Here is a 17,541-nt window from a genome sequence, read left to right as displayed (position 1 = left end):
GACCACAAGAGACAATTCATGTCTCTGCCATGTGCTGGCCCTATGCTAAGCACCACAACATCAAGTGATTTGACAAGTGTCACCACCCTCCAGGGCCTCACCATCCAGAGAGGAGAAAACTGAAACCACACAGCCAGGCTTATCAGCATGGCGGCTACTTATGATGGGAGACAGTGTACATGGGTGGTTCTAGGTGAAAGGTGGTTAGTGCGTGTGCTCCAGGCCTCTTTCAAGGCGTGTGACCTTAAACATGCACCTTGATGTCCTCATCAGTAGTGAGCACCTACCTACAACAGCAAGACTTACACTTAGCTGGCAAACAGAAGGCCCTCAATAAAAGGGAACTTGTACCATGATGCTTTTGAACTGTGGTGTTGGAGAAGACTCTTGAGAGTCCCTTGGACTGCAAGGAGATTCAACCAGTCCATCCTAAAGGAGATCAGTCCTGGGTAGTCATTGGAAGGACTGATGCTGAAGCTGGAACTCCAATACTTTGGCCACCTCATGCGAAGAGCTGACTCATCTGAAAAGACCCTGATGCTGGGAAAGATTGAGGGCAGGAGGAGAAGGGGACGACAGAGGATGAGATGGTTGGATGGCATCACCGACTCAATGGACATGGGTTTGGGTGGACTCCGGGAGTTGGTGACGGACAGGGAGGCCTGGCGTGCTGCAGTTCATGGGGTCACAAAGAGTCGGACAGGACTGAGCGACTGAACTGAACTGAACTGAACCATGATTACACTATGATTACTGAGAAGAATGTGAGACCCTGCAGGGGGATGCAAAAGAGAGAAAGGGCAATCTAACATAGGGGTGCCAGGAGAAGCTTGGTGGAGGAGGTGGCACAATGAGCAGGTGGTTGGACAGGCAAACAAGAGGGAGAAAGGATTCTAAGGATAAAGAAGAATCTGTTCAAAGGGCCTGAGGCTTGAAGCATCCTGAAATGTCGATAGAACTGCCAGTACATCAGGACAACCAGAGTAAGTGTTTAAGGTCAAAGATGGAAACAATGGAAAAACAAAATCAGATTTGCCTTTCAGAAAGGCTTAGGTGATATCTGTGAGTGATAAGTTGCTTCAGTTGTGTCCGACTCTCTGCAACCCCTTGGAGTGTAGCCCACCAGGCTCCTCTGTTCATGGGCAACAATACTGGAGTAGTCGCCATTTCCTTCTCCAGGGGATCTTCCCGACCCAGGGACTGAACTTGCATCTCTTATGTCTCCTGCATTGGCAGGTGGGTTCTTTACCACTAGTGCCACCTGGGAAGCCCCAGATATAGCTGAACATAATTCCAGTTTTCCAGAGTCGCCACTGTAATGATCAGTTATCATGTATACAGTCGGGAGATATTAATGCCAGAGGACTCCTTGTAATTCACAGGCAGATGCAGGAGGCAAAGCACAGACAAGGGTCAGTACTGGGGCCAGAAGCGGAACCACATCCCAGGATAGAAGCGGTACAAGGAAACACAGGAAGAAGCTGCTGAAGAGGAGGAGAAACAGCATGTGCTGCGGCACAACATGGACAGACAAAATGCAAAGTGGGTCTTTTAAGGGAAATTAGTGACAAAGGGGGCTTCCGTGAGGGCTCAGATGGAAAAAAATTCACCTGCAATGCAGGACACCCGGCTTCGATCCCTAGGTCGGGAAGATCCCCTGGAGGACAGAATGGCAACCCCCTCCAGTATTCTTGCCTGGGGAATTCCATAAACAGAGGAGGCTGGCAGGCTACAGTCTATGGGGATTGCAGAGAGTCAGACACGACTGAGCGACTAACACTTTCACTTTTTCTTTTTTCAGTGACAAAGGTGGTCCCTGGAGGGAAAGTGTGAGACAGGCAACTAACCTGGTTGAAAAACATCTAGATTCATCTGCTCATTCACCATTCATGAGGTCAGCCTATTAGTCAAGTCTATTAATTCTCTTTGTTCAAATGTGTCCTGGGTATTGAGAAAACAGCTTGACACCACAGAACTGCTCCACATGGTCTCCAACCAAGAAGAACCTGGGACAGCGGGGAGGGGACTTAGCGCCATCCAGCACCTGATATATGCCAGGTATCGCCCTCGGTGTGCTCAGGACACTGTCTCCTTTATTTTCACAACACTCCTTGATAAAACCAATAAACAGTCTGTTTTTTCTGGCCCTACTTTTCACTGGCCCACGTTAGAGAAAACAGGAGCAGCAGGTGGGAAAGTCATCATTGTGTGAAGAAAGGAAGCTGCAAACTTGAAGTTTCAGACACCCATCACCTGAATCTCCCATCTCCTTCTTAGAACTACAATCCTGGGGTCTGGTCTTAGATTTTCATAAGCATGGCTTTTTTCAGTTCACGTTTTTCTCTTCAACACAGCACTGCTCCCAAAACCCCATGTATTACTCCAGTCATTCCTTGTTTACCAGGCCTGCTAATAGGCTCAGTTAGTGTGTGTGTGTGTGTGTGTGTGTGTGTGTGCATGCGCACACACTCAAGTGCTAGTAGGTTGAATTCAGGCACAAATCGGCCAGAGTGTCAACTCCAAATTCTAGACACTGCTGTTCTATTCCTGTTACTCAACTGCCTTTTTGTGTCATAGATGCTGTAGCCCAGGGCTCCAGCACCAGTGGTATTTTGCTTGATTTAAGTTGTTAAAAAAAAAAGGAAAGAAAAAACAAAAAATAAGATAATCATATCACCCCATCATGTGGTACATCAACTTAGCACGTATTTCATGGTCAACTAAGAAATTCAAAGAGCGCTGTAGAAGCAATGAAAGTAAGCATGTGAAATAGCAGGATCTCTATCAATCACTCTTTGCTTCTCAGACAGTGGTTTTTCTCCTGAAAAATCAAACAATAAATTATTTATTCAGCTCCTTCTATGTGCCAGGTTCTCTATATCCAGTGGAACAGGTTAGGGTTTTTCACTGTTGTCTTTTCTTCAGTGAAAGGTTAAAGGCATTGATTAAAGCACTGATGCTTTAGCTGTTTTCTCCTCAAGGAATTTTATTACGATGAATGTCTTCAGAAGCTTAATGCTTTGATGGCTCTGCAGAGCTTTCTGGGTCTTTTTCGCTTTGTTTTGTTTTCTCCTACTATTGTTTTTCACCTAAAACTTTTCTTTCCCTACCCTCTGATTTTTTAGGGAGAAAAAAAATATCTAGCATCGGGGGTCTGAGACCACTTGAAATGCCTGGGCTGGGGATTGCTAATGACCTCCCAGAGATAACCCAAACTGCTGATTTAGCAAAGCCCATTCTTGACCTTGACACAAGACAAGACAGGCAAAGGGGAAGGACTTGGGAGGGAGCCCTGAAAGAAAAAGGATCATAGAAGCGCTCAGATCTCGCCAGGCCCCCTCCCCCATTCAGCAAACACCTGGCTGAGTTGGAAAACATGACCGGCCCAACCTTCCTATTGGCATCAATTGAAGCTGTCAGCTCTCGGCTTGTCACCAGTTGCACTGGGAGGCCCCGGGCAGCCACAAGAGCCCTAATTAGGCAGAAATGACACTTCTACAACTGACCTGCCAGGACCTTTGGCAAACCATTTAACATCATTAGTTAACATTTTTTAAAAGTGTGAATGTAAATGAACAGCCAGCGGCTTTCAATGGAGTTTGTCGGTGGCATCTCTCCCCCCTTCCCTGCTCACTCTTTCTCTTGTTACATGAATAGTCCACTTGTTTTCTCCAGAATTGGGTGGGGTGGGGGGTGCACTGGGGAAGAAGGAAGAAGACCAGTCCTCTGAGAGGAGAGACGTGTTAAAGCATAAACAAGCTTGGCTGAGGGGAGAGACCATCTCTTCCTGCCTTAGCCCGGTGCCCAAAGAGCAGGGGGCTGGTGTACACCAGGCGGGCTACATGGACGTTAAGTCCCGCTCCACGAGCCGTGCTTGTGAGCGTGGACCCCGACCACCCTGGGCTTCGGGTAGGTGGGAAATGACTTCACGAGCCGAGTGCCTGAGATCCTCTTTCTCTCATACCTCTCACCACATGTTGGGATTCTGAACAAGCCACTCTGAGCAAGCCACGATTTAGCAAATACCTTAGGACGACGTGTGCACAGATGTACAAGTACCTCGGCCCTCTCTAAAGGAATGGCGTCCTGGGGGTGACCACTTCAGACGCGTTTGATACTTACACATATCAGCTCATTTCCTACCTGAAGCGGTCATCTCCCACCTGGAATCACACTTCATTTTGTTCTTTGCTGTACACCCACAGAATCTGTACACACCAACACTCTCCATCTGTAGGAGGGGGAAGAGAGTTACACCGTGAACACATCACTTCGGGTGCCTCCAGGCTGCTCTCAAACTGTGTGCTCAGGGGGGCAGACAGGCTGAGAGGCAGCCCGGGGTAGAAGGGAAGCCGCAGTTTGGGGGCAAGAGGGCAGGGGCGCAGTTGCTGTGGGCCTTTGACTTACCACCTATTCCTTGTGGGGCCCTGGACAAGGTGCTCTGCCCTGAATCTCAGATGTTTTCATCTGTAAGATAGATAATGCCTTACTACTTCAAGTGAGGGGAAAAAAACAACAACATGGAAATATCATGAGAACTGGAAAGTGGTGAGTGAAAGTAAGGAGTTCGGACGCTTAGGAGCTGCCAAAATCGAGGTCCTCATCTATCATTTACCTTGGAGATTTGACATTGCCAGTCTGTCCTCTCGACTCACAAGGCAGGCTCCACAAAGCCACAGCACCACCAGCACCTCCCAGGTCCCTCCCTACCCCACCTCCACTTCTGCCTATTCTCAAAAGGGCTGCAAGTATCCAGTTAGCCCCAAACTTGTTGATTTTTTCCTTAAGACGTTATGGAAAAATCCCAGCCATCTTTTGGGCCAACCCAGTACTACAGAGAAAAGTGCATGGGTGCAAAACAAATGGGCCTATATTAGCCACTTCCTCTCTCTGCTGGATCCTTAAACAGTACAAGAAGGGGAGCATGGTCTTGTTCACGTCTGGGTTTCGAGAGCCCCAAGGACAGTGGTAGGTACACAGTTGTTTGCTGTTAAGTCCTTCAGTCGAGTCCAACTCTTTTGTCACCCCCGTGGACTGGGGCCTGCAGGCTCCTCTGTCCATGGGATTTGCCAGGCAAGAATACTGGAATGGGTTGCCATTTCCTCCTCCAGGGGACCTTCCTGACTGGGGGATCGAACCCACATTTCATCTCCTGCACTGAAGGCAGATTCTTGACCGCGAAGCCCTCAGGGAAGGTACTCAGAAGATGCAGAAAAAAGGTCTGCTAAGCTGAAACGCAATTGCCCTGTCCAGACCTGTGCTTAGGGCAGCCAGGATGCGTGCGCTTTAGGAAAGCAGCAGAGACCTTCACTATTACTTGTCCCTGAATTAAAAACGAGTAAAATCAAGCGGGCAGCAGCAGCGTGTGGTAGAGAATGCCTGTAAGTAGTCATGAGAGAGGAGCGAAAGAAAACAATCTTAGTTTTGGGGCGGAAAGCGAGAGAAAATATGGGGGAAAATGTCCTTAATAACAGTAAATGGGAAAAGGAGAGAGCAGCTCGTCGTGATGGAGCATTTAGTGCTTTTAAGCTAAATACCTCAGCATATTAAGCAAATAGAGAAAAGCCGGCTAGTGGATGTCAGCAAATTGAACCGACGGGTGCGCAGGAAGCCAATAGGAGGTGGCTGGCGGTGACCCCTTTCCCCATCACGTGCCTGCTCCGCGCCGGCTTGTTTGGTGTTGCTTCGTCCCTCCAGCTGCGGAGCTTATTGAAAAGCTCTCGCTCCCTGCCTGGTTTTGGCACATTTTCTGCAGGTGCCTCCTACTGCGGCCACAATGGGCTGCTAGGGAGGTTTAGACCTGTCAACAGCGACCGGGGAGGGGGGGGCGGGGGGGTGGGTGTGGGGGGAAGCACGGCCATTGTCTTAAAGGGCCAGCGACATTGTGCACCGCCGCCGCGGAGCCCTCAGCCCCGCACCTGCTAATGAGACGAGTCCTTTTCTCCCTGCTCTCTCTTTCTCTCTTTAATGATTTAACTTGATCTCTTTGGTTCCTTTCTGGAAGGCGAATTGCTCCATTGATCATATAAAGTAATTGCCCGTAAAACATGGCTCTGCAACGACTGCTACTTCCCTGGCTGAAAATGTCACGGCAATTGAAAAGCTCTTAGCCCAGTTCAAGAATGGGGTTGCTCAAGAGAACAATCTTTGCATAGGTTCCCGGCCCCCCCCGCTCCCCGCCAACCCCACCCCACCTCCCGCGTTGGCGTGTTGTGAAAGTTACAAGTTTTGGGTGCGCAGGATGGATCTGTAGGATAATTTCCCTTCCCTGTAGCGAAGCATGATTTTGCCTGAGACTGTGGGACACGACCCAAACTGAGCTAAAAACAGCCTCAACCTGAATATTGGATATATTCGTTGAAGCCCAGGAAACTGTTTTCTGATTCACCCCTTGCTTTTTCAGAAGCCCTGAATTCCAGCGCGGGGGGCACCGCCGGGTGTGACGCCCACGTGGGTCAAGCTGATTGAGGAGAGCATTCTTTCTCAGTTCCTGTCACCTAAGAAGACAATCTCTCTGTCAAGGGGTAGCAGGGGCCTTCGCTTGGAAAGAGGAATCGATTCTCTAATGGCTTAAGATTTGCTGATTTTTTTCCAGAACTGTCACTTGGCGGCAGCAGTGACACACTGTGGGAACGGGGACCACACGCTTAAGGAGTTTTCATAAATAACTTTATTAGTCATTGCCGCACCAGAGTAAGCGAGTAATTCATCTGGGGAAAAATTACTTTGTCGTAGGCGTGAAGCTGCCAGCGAAATAAATAGTGGTTAGTGATGGTTTCATTTTCCTCTGACAAGTGAAAGCCTAAGTTTATATCTAAGTAAGAGAGAGAGATGGGGTTATTTTTTTTCCTCTCAGTTGGTGGGAAGCACCACTTGCTAAATGAGATGCTGCCCAGTTACTAATTTGGGAACCAAGCTTCAGGTGAATCACCTTCCAACTGGATGAGCCATGAGTATTTTTTGTAGCTGATGAAGGGCAGAAGACATGCTTCTTATTGTACTTAAAAAAAAAAAAGGCAAAAACATCTGCCTGCTTACTTGAAAGAATATAGGGAACTCGGCTATAAAAAGGTCATTTTAAAGGTATAAATCTGAAGAAAGCCATAGAACTTTTTACATCTAAACCCTCTACAAAGTCGTGGTACAAGCTTCATAACTATAAACAGGTACAACATTATTTTCTTGGAAGTTTGGATTTTAGACTTTTAAATCTCTTAATATTGTCAGAATATACATGATACCAGGGCAATTACACATATTACACCAAAATACATTATATATATAATAAAAGGTGTTTTCCCTTTACGCATATGATGAAGAAAAATTTAAAACTCTTTATGTTTAAACCCATTAAATAAACTGATTCCTGCATAAGAAGAATTACGTTCAGAATCTTTCACCAGCAACAGGAATTTATTTTTTCTGTGTGCTTTTTATAAGGGAAGGTCTTTTTCTTTTTGGGGGGAGGGAGGTTTGTAAAATGAAGGGGTGGATGCTCTGCCCGGCTCTGTGATTTACTTATCTATAAGAATGATTCCTATCATGGCAAATAGTGAGATGAACACAAAACACGGTCACACAGTTATTTCTAGCCGCTCTGCCTATTAGACAGGCAGTCAAGACAAGAGGAAAAGTGGGTTGAGTTAAGTAAGGCCCTGAGGCCAAGACCAGGAGGACCCGAACCATCAAGGCCAGATCCCAGATATGTAAAGCACAGGAGGAGAATAGTGCTGGGAGGGTGGCGTTCATGGTGGGGGGTGGGGGGAGTGGGAGGGTGGCTGGCCTGTGGCTGATGCCCTGCCTGGTGTCCTCTATGTGAACTCCTGGAGTGGGAGCCTGTATGGACACTGTTGACACTGGTTCACCATATTTCTGGAAGGGGGAAGAGAAAGAATATTTGAAAAGGAAGAAAATAAGCCAAACCAGCGCATCATCAGGGAATGAATATCAGATCTGCCCAAAGCCAGGACTGGTTTCACTTTTGCATCTTCGCTGCAAGAGGTCTGCATAGAATTCCAAAGTTCAGAGACAACAAAACGGGGCTGCACGTCCTATTTCTCATGTAGATCTTCACAGCACATGTTAAACCACCTGACTTTACAGGGTAGAACTTAACCTTGGGTTACATGTGTTTGAACTTCATACTAAAGAGAGTTTGTCGAGATGTTTGGCATGTGTTTGTTTTGCTTTTTGGTTTGGGGAGGGGTTGTTTCTTTTGCTTTTAGATGTGCCATGCGGCTTCTGAGATCTTAATTCCCCAACCAGGGACGATGGAACCTGGGTCTCTACAGTCAAGGTGCAGAGTCCTAACCACTGGACTGCCAGGGAATTCCCAGACTTGTGTTTAAAAAAAGAAAAAGGAAAAAGAATGCATTTTAAAGTGCTACATCATCTCTATGTCTATGCACACCAATCCGATGAAAGGTACATGCTTACTGTTCTGAAAGGGAAGACCTAACATGCTTCATAATCAGATTCTGTAAATTTACTTTCGCAATGAAAGCCACAGGCTTCTCAGCCTGAGCCCTTTATTTACTCAGTGTTCACGGATTACACCCACTAAAAGTTAACACACAGAAATGTTAAGACCTTTTGTGCTTAAATAAAAAGTTAACACCAGGCAAGTGGGTAACAGTACCTGTTGAAATGTTTGTATTCTCTATATAAGGTATGCTTGCTTTCCAGTTAGAAAAGGATGTCAATTTGAAACTTGCTTTATAGTTCCTGAATTAATACCAGCTAAGGAAAGAAAAAGATTTTATTCTTTTATCCCTTGGTTCAATGCATGGGATCATCCAGAGAGACACTTCAGCTGCAGTTTGTCATGACTAAGTCAGACATCGCAGAAGCTATACAAGCAGGGACTTCATTCTCCTCCCCCATGAAAAACTCGAGTCTACTTTTCTTGCGCCTTACAATTTCCATGCTGCAAAGTTTCCTTCCTTTCAAAAGTCAGAAAGCACTAAGTGCTCCCATACTGGTTTTCTCCAGTTTGTTTGATACAGGATCATGGCCCCTTTCCTCCCATCATATTCTTTCAGAGTTATAGCTTATTACAAAATATCTACTGGAAATAGACACACATTAGTCATCAACACAAGTATGACGGACCCACAGGACTAGTTCATTAAAAAAAAAAAACTAAAATTTTAGCTATGCGTTTTGTCAAAAATGGATGAGAGAGGATGGGGTGAGGTGTACAGTCCTAAAGTCTAAATTTGGAGAGTAAGGTGAGTTGCTCATAAACATAAAAATCATGCAGGCTGACTCAGAGGTGGCAGCTGAGCCTTTACCCCAGAGGGTATAGACGTGTGTGTGTGTGTGTGATGGTCTCTGGTCTACCAGCCAGGGTCTGGTTTTATGTCAAATAGGGTAGTGTATTTTTATCTTAGCATCAGGGCTGGGAAGAGAGTGCAAAAAGTTCAAGGCATCCCCTGGTGAGTCACAATCAAACCTAGGCAACAGACACAGGGGAAGGTAAAATGGTTATCTTTCTAGTTAAGAAAAAAACACACGTGGTGATTCCTTTCATTCTCATAGGACAAATACTTGGAGACAAAAAGTCTATCGCAAATATAAATGAAAAGAGAGCTTATACTTTTGAATTCTTCATTTTGATTGCATTTTTGCTTTTTTAGATTTGTAATTATCCCCCCAAAAAGAAAACGAATTTTCTAACATCAGGCTTATGAGAAATATACAGAAAAAAATATTAATTGGATATCTGTATGTTTATATTTTTTCTATCGATGGTCTTAGTTAAGAATTCAAAACGACTCTATTTTCAGTAAAGTAATAAATGATACTTAGGACAATATTCATTCTAAGCTTATAAACTGATAAACACCTATTTCAAATATCATACATTAAAAGCTTTATTTTTGTTCTTATGCTATAAAACATACTCTTTGAGTCTTACCCTACAAAAGACAGCCTTTGATTTTGTATGCTCAGAACAAGCACAGAAATTTTATTTTTCCCGTATATCCTGTCCGCTTGGCTATAAAGAAAAGAAAGCAGTTGTGATTAGGCAACCAAAGTTCAGGTCAAACCCACAAGTGAATAAAAATTCCAGTAAGTGCTGGCAAGGAATAATTTTATACCCCAAAAGAAATCTGGTACTAGCTCTCTCAAACAGGGACTCTAATTTTAAAATTTTAGAGGTAGAAAAATTGTTTAGAAGGTACAGACATCTACAGTTAACCAAGATGGCTCTTCTCTGTGAAATTCCCTGCCTTGTGAGTTCATTTCACAATCTTCTTCATTTTCAAATTCCCACAAAGGTCATACAAATATATGGCCATGAACTTTGGGAGAGATGGTACCTTAGAAAAGCTCAGGGACATATTAAGTCACTCTGTTGGTCACAAATCAACTCACATTCTTACAACAGTCTAACAGTAGCCTTTGAATAAGTGCAGCTCCTTCTGGGAGCCGAGGAGAGGGTGGACCCCGGATTACTCTCGATCCTGCTTTTGGCTGCATCTCTGCACACAAAAAGAAATGGACACCAGTGGGCACCCTGATACTTCTATTCCAAACCTTACTTTTGCCTCAATTACTTATTTCAAATTCAAATACCATCATACAAAATCACCCTAATACACCTCAGCTCTTTATTTCTGTCCGAGTATTACTGTGTTAGATTCTCTTGCATGTTTCTTTTCCTTCTTTCCCCAATTGTATAGCATTTAAAATATACTTATGCTGACTATAGCCCAAGGCAAAGATAGGCATCACTAATGATGTATTAAAATTCCCTCCATTTTAGAAATAATATTTTAATTTTTCACCATACTACGTCTCTCCTTCAAGTATTAATGGAAACAGTATTTGCTTTTCTGAAAAACTGATACTGATGATTACTACTTTCCTTTCTATAATATCCTCCTAAGGTACTGAATGCACAATCACAAAATGTAATAACTGTATTACTTAATTAAAAACAGGATCCATTACCCCTTGCTAATATACAGCACAATTACATTTAAAAAAAAAAACTGTACAGGAATTGCATCTAACACATTAGATCTGCATTAAAGAATCATTTGCAACTGTCTCCTTAAATAACTTTGGAGACCAATGATAAAAATTTACATATGATTGTCATATATGAAAGAGATGTACTTAAATCAGTATTGAGGAATTTGCCTATTTTATTCACTAAAAATTCATGGGAATTTACTCCAAGTCACAATTCTTCAAGAAATAATTTTCATCGCATCTATGCCGGTATTTATTTTTTTAATATTCAAAGAACTTCTCAAACTTCTCAAATATGAGAAAAAAAGGCAAATCAAGGAATAAAAAGAGAAAACAACACGAACAACAATCCTGCATTTTGCCAATAATAAATATAAAGAGTCCAATCCTAAATTTTTGACAAGTGAATTTTTCAAATCTTCCAAATAATTTTTTGAAGGTTTAACATTAGCATGAGATTCATGACCAGGCCTGTAGAAATCATCAATTACAAAGGAACAGACAGTCTTTTGATTTTACTAATATGAAATAATTCCTCTGAAGCAGAATCTAGAACATCAAAATAGGCAGGCTGACAACTCTCAGGGGCCAAGAGACAAACCCAGTCAATATCTGTGCCAGTAGTAAGAGAAAACATTTTTAGCTATAATTTGATAAAACGTCTAACTGGTCCTCTTAACCAGGATTCCTCTCTTCTTTGCTGCCCCCTATGTGGAAAATACATTTAACTTTTTCTTTGTTCATAATAAATGCAATTACTACATTTATTTTGCCCCTTTCATATTAAAAAAAGTACAAATTAGAAAACCTGGCCTTTGTTGGATATTTTATATGCATTCATTTTGCTTTGTGAGCCCCGTAATTATGTCACAAAAATACTCTTTAAGTTGTATCTATTTCTATAAAGTTAAAAAGTATCTATTTAAAAATGGCAAAATAGCTTGCTTAAAAGAATTTCTTTTGCCTAATTTTTTCCTTTTCTCCTTACAGTCTGAACTCTCTGGATTAATTGCCCTGTTTCCAGTTTCATTCTGCCTATATAGAAATCGTGTGTCTACACCCTGAAAAATACCAATTAAACTGCCAGCAGCAGCATCTCCAACAGGATCTTTTGGTCTTGTGTCAAAGCCCTTTGAACAAACGACCAGAAGGCTGAATCGAAAACAACCTTTGACAAGATGCCAGTTTTGAACACTCACTTTATGACTATGACTCCAGCTTCCTGCTACACTTGGGAAGCAAGAGAGAAATAACACATCAACTTTGTAATTTTGTGAAAATGGTTAAGGTTTAAAGGCTACTAATATTGTTCTAAAGGGGGGGGGTCCCTTATCATTTAATTCAATTCCATCTGAATTCCAGTACAAAGCTAAATGAAGGTTTTCAGACAATACCACCAAACTGCAAAAAATGCTACATTTTCCTTTTCCTTAATTTCTTTGGTAATAATGACATCATTTACTACAATTAGGGCACAGCAGGAAGAAGGTCACATGGATTTTTAAATTTAAATCATAGTAATTCTGTTGAAAATACTCGTCAATGGGGAAAAATGGGCTCAGAAAAGTTAAGTAGCTTGTACAAGGTCACACAGCTGGCAACTGGAAGAACCAGGACTTGAACCCATGGGGTCTGACTCAAGACCCAATACTTCCAGATCGTCTTGGCAGCATCCATTATCAACCCATTCCTGGGTAAAGCTGTAATCATTCTCTTCATGACACAATCCATGAAGAAATCTTTTAGAGCAGTGGTTCTCAACCTTGGCTGCACATTAATATCACACATTAAAAGAAAATACCCATGCTTGGGTCCCATTGCTGGAGATTCCATTTTAAGGGACCAGGCATCAGCATTTTTCAGTACCACAGCAGTGAATAGAATAGCTAATCCTTCTTGTGGTATTTAATTCTAATGGTGCTAAAATCCTGGCAGAATCTAGTAGAATCCCCAGGTAATTCTAGTGTATAGCCCTGACTGAGAACCAGTGATCAAGAGATTACCACCTTTGCCCAGGCTCCTTTCTCTAAGCTGAGTGTGAGGAACCCAACTGTCTTCTCTAGAGAGGTTGGCCAAGAGTCTTGCAAAAGATGACACGAGGCATCAGAATCTGCCTGAAAGTTCTAGATTTGAGAGGCAGTAGAGCACAGTAGGAAATGTGTGGGCGCTGGAGTCAGCCAGACCCTGGTTCAAATTCCATGTCTGCTCTTTATTAACTGTGTAACCTGGGGCCAATCACTTACCTTTTGTGACTGTTGTGCAGATTCAATGGGATGATGAAAGGGAAGACCCAGGCATATAAAAGTGATCCATCAATGATAGTTGCTTCTGGTTTTTGTGGTTTTGTTGTTAGTACTATTACACTGGAAATGACTACTGCCAGGAGGCATCACTAATGAAAAACTGAGTTAGGAAAAACATTTTTTATTAGTCAAATCATTCCTACTTTTATTACTTAGCATTTCATTTACAGTTATTTATATTGCACTTAGCTTGGCAATCATATTTCTCATTCATGACAAATGGGTAAGGAAGGGTTACATTATTAGTCCCATTTTCTAGATGAGGAAAATGCATCTCCATCTATTCTATCTCCATCTATTCTGTCTCCAGCTTCTATGATTCTATGATTAAAGGCACCTGCAATCATGTTCATTAGTTCCCTATGAAAAATTATATTCCACACAGATGGGAACTGCAGGAAAGAAGAATTAACAAGCACTTGATAGCAACCCTGAAATAACATCTAAATAATCACTTTTGAAGATTAAAGTCATGGCAAACAGGTTCTAATTTATATAAAGGTGTTGGAAAGGATTAAGGAAAAATGAACAAATACATCTTTATTCATCCCCATTCATTTAGGTGATGTCTGACATAGCTTAGAAAATCTTTTTGAAATGCAGACTTAAAAATGATTAATTTCCTCTACAAAGGATCTTCAATTAGCAGATAGGAACAGACTAACAAGTCCTGGTATTTTATCTTGACTCAGAGCTATAAGTAGTACAGATCTGAGATGAAGAGACCCAGGTCAGTGCTTCTCACTCAATCAAGGTCCGTGAGAAACCCATGGATGTGGGCAAGTGGCCTGTAATTCCAAACGCACACCAAACATACCCCCGACACTGAAGAATGGCTTGCCTGTAAATGTATTTTTGTCATATGTACAAAACTTCCATGAATGATATACAAATGCCTCTAGAGAGACCACTGAATTCATAGACACTATGACAGTCACAGCCACTGTTACATGGACTGTGGAGGGGGAGGGGGCTGTCTCAATTTTTTGTTGTTGTTTAAAAGGAGTCTCCATAATGAAAAAGGTTAGGAAACACTGATCTAGCCCAACACTCTCATTTCATTCATGAAGTCCCAGAAGATCTTGGAGATCACTGGGACTCCAATCTGAGTTTTCTAATTCCCAGACAAATGGTCCTTGTCCCACACTGTCCATCCTTTCCAATGAGGAAAATGTAACAATGGGGCAGGCGCCCCATTCTCTAAAAGAGGAGAGTATAGTTCTACCCTTTTTTGCTGGATATGTTCCAGAACATTCTACATCACCTGAGCTTTTCCTTCCCTTCATTTCCCTCCCCTCATGTATTCCCCAGTTCACATCTTTAGGGTGAGCCGCACTCAATCTTTTTCAAGTTCTGATGCTCTGTAAGTGCCCTTGGACATTTAGTCTCAAGATGAAACGGAAATAGTCACCAAGGTACTGGCACAAGATGTGTTAAGTCCATAACATATATATATGCATAAATGTATTTTACAGCTATAACCCTAATATTTCTAATATCTATGGAAAAGAAGAAAATTGGAATATTCATGAATAATAATTGTATTTATTCTGGATCTGTCAACACCAATAGGCTATTAGACCCCTAGCATACCAACTTTTCAAAATGCTTTCACATCTATTATTATTTCAGTTCAGTGTCCCAGTGGTTCACTAGGGTGTAAGTGCTACTGAAGTGCCAATAGAACTTAAGTGGCACAAAGAGAAGAAATGTTACCCACTTTATTCACTGTGTTTCCTCCAGGGCCTAGAACAGTGCCTCACACATGGTAAGCATTAAATATCAGCTGATTGAGTGAATGAGGGAAGCAAACAAGGAGGCAGATTTACTTACTTATTAAGCCTGCCTGTAGTTTTTATTTGAGAAGATGGAATGATCCATAAGGGAAGAACTGAGTTCCTAAAAATATCTTTTTTGTCTTCAATTCTCCTGCAACATTTGATCTAATATCTTTGTCTCAAATATTTTTAACATAATGCTTCAAAGTGACAGAAATGATACACTCATTTCAGGGAAATCAGATACTACCAATATACAAAAGGAGAAAGTAAGAGACCCCATCACCTAAGGATGACACAATTAACATGCAAATGTATATGTTTTTAGACTTTAATCTGTGCATATGAACACACACATCTAACAGAGTCCCAAAATTTTCTGCACTAGACTCTAGGATGTGTACCTTTTTCTTTTTTTCTCTAAGTCTTTTTCGTTTGTTCCCCCTGTCCTAGATGAATTCACTCCTGAATATTTAGGTCCTGAGTTCAAGATGATTGGTTTCTCTTTTCCTTCCAGAGGATTTATCTATTCTTATTCAACTGTAAATTCTTTGTGGATGCCTTCCATCTGCATCGTCAGTCCTTTGTTTCCTCTGGGATACCCCAAGCTCCACACATCTAAAACCAAATGCACCATGTTCCCTTCATCAAAACCAGATCACTCTCTCACTTACCACGTTTCTGTCAACCAAAAAAGAATTCTACAAGTTATCCTCTGGAGTCATATTTGGTTCCCCAACCTTACATCCAACCATTCAGGGATTTTCATCCTCCCTTCCTATTACCTATCTCATCCTTCTTTTCCCATTGCTACCATTACTGTTTAGGCTCTTACATCTATGTTTTTTTTTTTAATAACCAAACACTCACTAAGCCCACCCAACTGCTGCCAGTTAACCTTCTCCAACACCACTTCCATCTTGTCCAGTCTATATTTACAAGGTTGGGGGTGCTCCCCACTCTTACAGAATGGTATTCCAGTTCCTTCATGATCTCACCTCAGACTACTTTTCCATTTGTATTTCTCATTGTTCCTGAAAATAGAGACTTTGCTCAAGCCAGCCTGGTGTACTCATTACTCACCCATTAACCACAAAACCTTTGAGTTAAGTGTTTATTATGTGTAAAATACATCTATTCATTCAACAAATTTACTGAATATCTTAGTGAACAAGACAAAACAAGTCCCTGTCCTCAAAAAATTAGTAGGCCAGTAGGTCATAGAGGGAAGGCTCTGAGACATCATGGTCCCAGCCCAGGATGCTTCCAATCTTCCAGTAAGACATCACATGAGTCAAGACATCCCTGAGGGCTGAACTCTGTGGCCCACACTGCAAGCAGGGAAGGAGTTCAGAAGAAAGGAAGGGCTGGCCACGGTGAGAGCTAAAGTGTGGGGCATGGCTTTTTTGAAGATGTGGGACTCAACAGGAATTAAAGGATGGGTGCATGAGAGAAGTGGGAGGCTTCTATCTAAAGAGATGTGAGGAAAGGTGTGCGGAGGAATGGAAACAGCAGCAACAGCAACTGGCTTATTTTGAATAAAACCTCCCTCAACACCTGTTGGGCAGAGGACATGTTCTGTCCCTGTGGGAGGCCCAGGCTCTGCTGTGCTTGTGATGACTCAGACTTGGCTCTACCATGGAGGGATTTCCATTTACCAAGGACAAGGTAGGCCCATGACCATCAATCCCAACCCAGAAAGTGAGATGTTCCGTTAGCAGCATACCCCAAACTTTTTGCACCAGGGAAGGGTTTTGTGGAAGACAGTTTTTTCACGGACTGGAGGTGGGGGGATGGTTTTGGGGCGATTCAAGCACATCACACTTATTGTGCACTTTGTTTCAATTATTACGGTCTCAGCTCCACCCCAGATCATCAGGCACTGGATCCCAGAGGTTGGGGACTCCTGCATTAGAGAACTGGACAAAACACCCAGAGTTGTGAAGGAGGTACACCTCTAGGTTCCTTAACAGTATTTATAGAATCACTTTATTTTTATACAAATACCGACCTCTACTGAAAATAACTATCTTGTTTCAAAGTGTTTTCTCACTCACTTTCTCATTTTATTCTGACTTGTGAGTTAGAATAGTTAAAATTAGTTAGTAGTTAGTAGCAGAGTAGTTAAGATTGTTTTCCAGATGAGCAAAAGTGCAGCATGAATGTTTTGAATGGTCTGCTTAGGCCAGGAACAAGGACAGAGGGGAACAAGGACACCGGGTCCATCTCAGCCCTTATCTGCAGCAGAAGAATCTAGAATAGAGGGCGCACATTAAGAAGCTGTATAAGTGCACGTGACACCTGGTAGGTGTAATGAAGCCAAGCAGGCAGTCTGGATTTAAAAGGGGCAGGACGCAGGCAGCCTCTTAAGAAGGTTCTGAAGAAGGAACATGACCCAATGACAGTTCTTCATTCCTGCTTCTCTTCCTCAAGTCTTGCCTGTGACACCTCCACCCTAGGCCCGGTCCTTAAGGTAC

The 17,541-nt window shown here is 42.6% G+C and overlaps 2 protein-coding genes across 3 annotated transcripts in view; one reads left to right on the top strand and one right to left on the bottom strand.

Moving 5' to 3' along the window:
* HSPA12A (heat shock protein family A (Hsp70) member 12A) overlaps window positions 1–17,541 on the bottom strand; it is a 173,163-nt gene that overhangs the window by 154,739 nt on the left and 883 nt on the right. For both annotated transcript variants that reach the window (XM_027528416.1, XM_027528415.1), the window contains exon 2: window positions 4,144–4,231. In XM_027528416.1, the coding sequence (XP_027384217.1) occupies window positions 4,144–4,231 (88 nt within the window). The remainder of the gene's footprint in view (window positions 1–4,143; window positions 4,232–17,541) is intronic.
* The window catches only part of ENO4 (enolase 4), a 34,459-nt gene continuing 28,247 nt past the window's right edge, over window positions 11,330–17,541 (top strand). Inside the window, exon 1 of the mRNA XM_027528421.1 lies at window positions 11,330–17,537. Within this exon, the coding sequence (XP_027384222.1) occupies window positions 17,463–17,537 (75 nt within the window). The 5' untranslated portion in view covers window positions 11,330–17,462. The remainder of the gene's footprint in view (window positions 17,538–17,541) is intronic.

Source organism: Bos indicus x Bos taurus, chromosome 26 (genome assembly GCF_003369695.1).
Source record: "Bos indicus x Bos taurus breed Angus x Brahman F1 hybrid chromosome 26, Bos_hybrid_MaternalHap_v2.0, whole genome shotgun sequence".
Classification (NCBI taxonomy): domain Eukaryota; kingdom Metazoa; phylum Chordata; class Mammalia; order Artiodactyla; family Bovidae; genus Bos; species Bos indicus x Bos taurus.
This window is presented reverse-complemented; position numbering and strand designations above follow the sequence as displayed.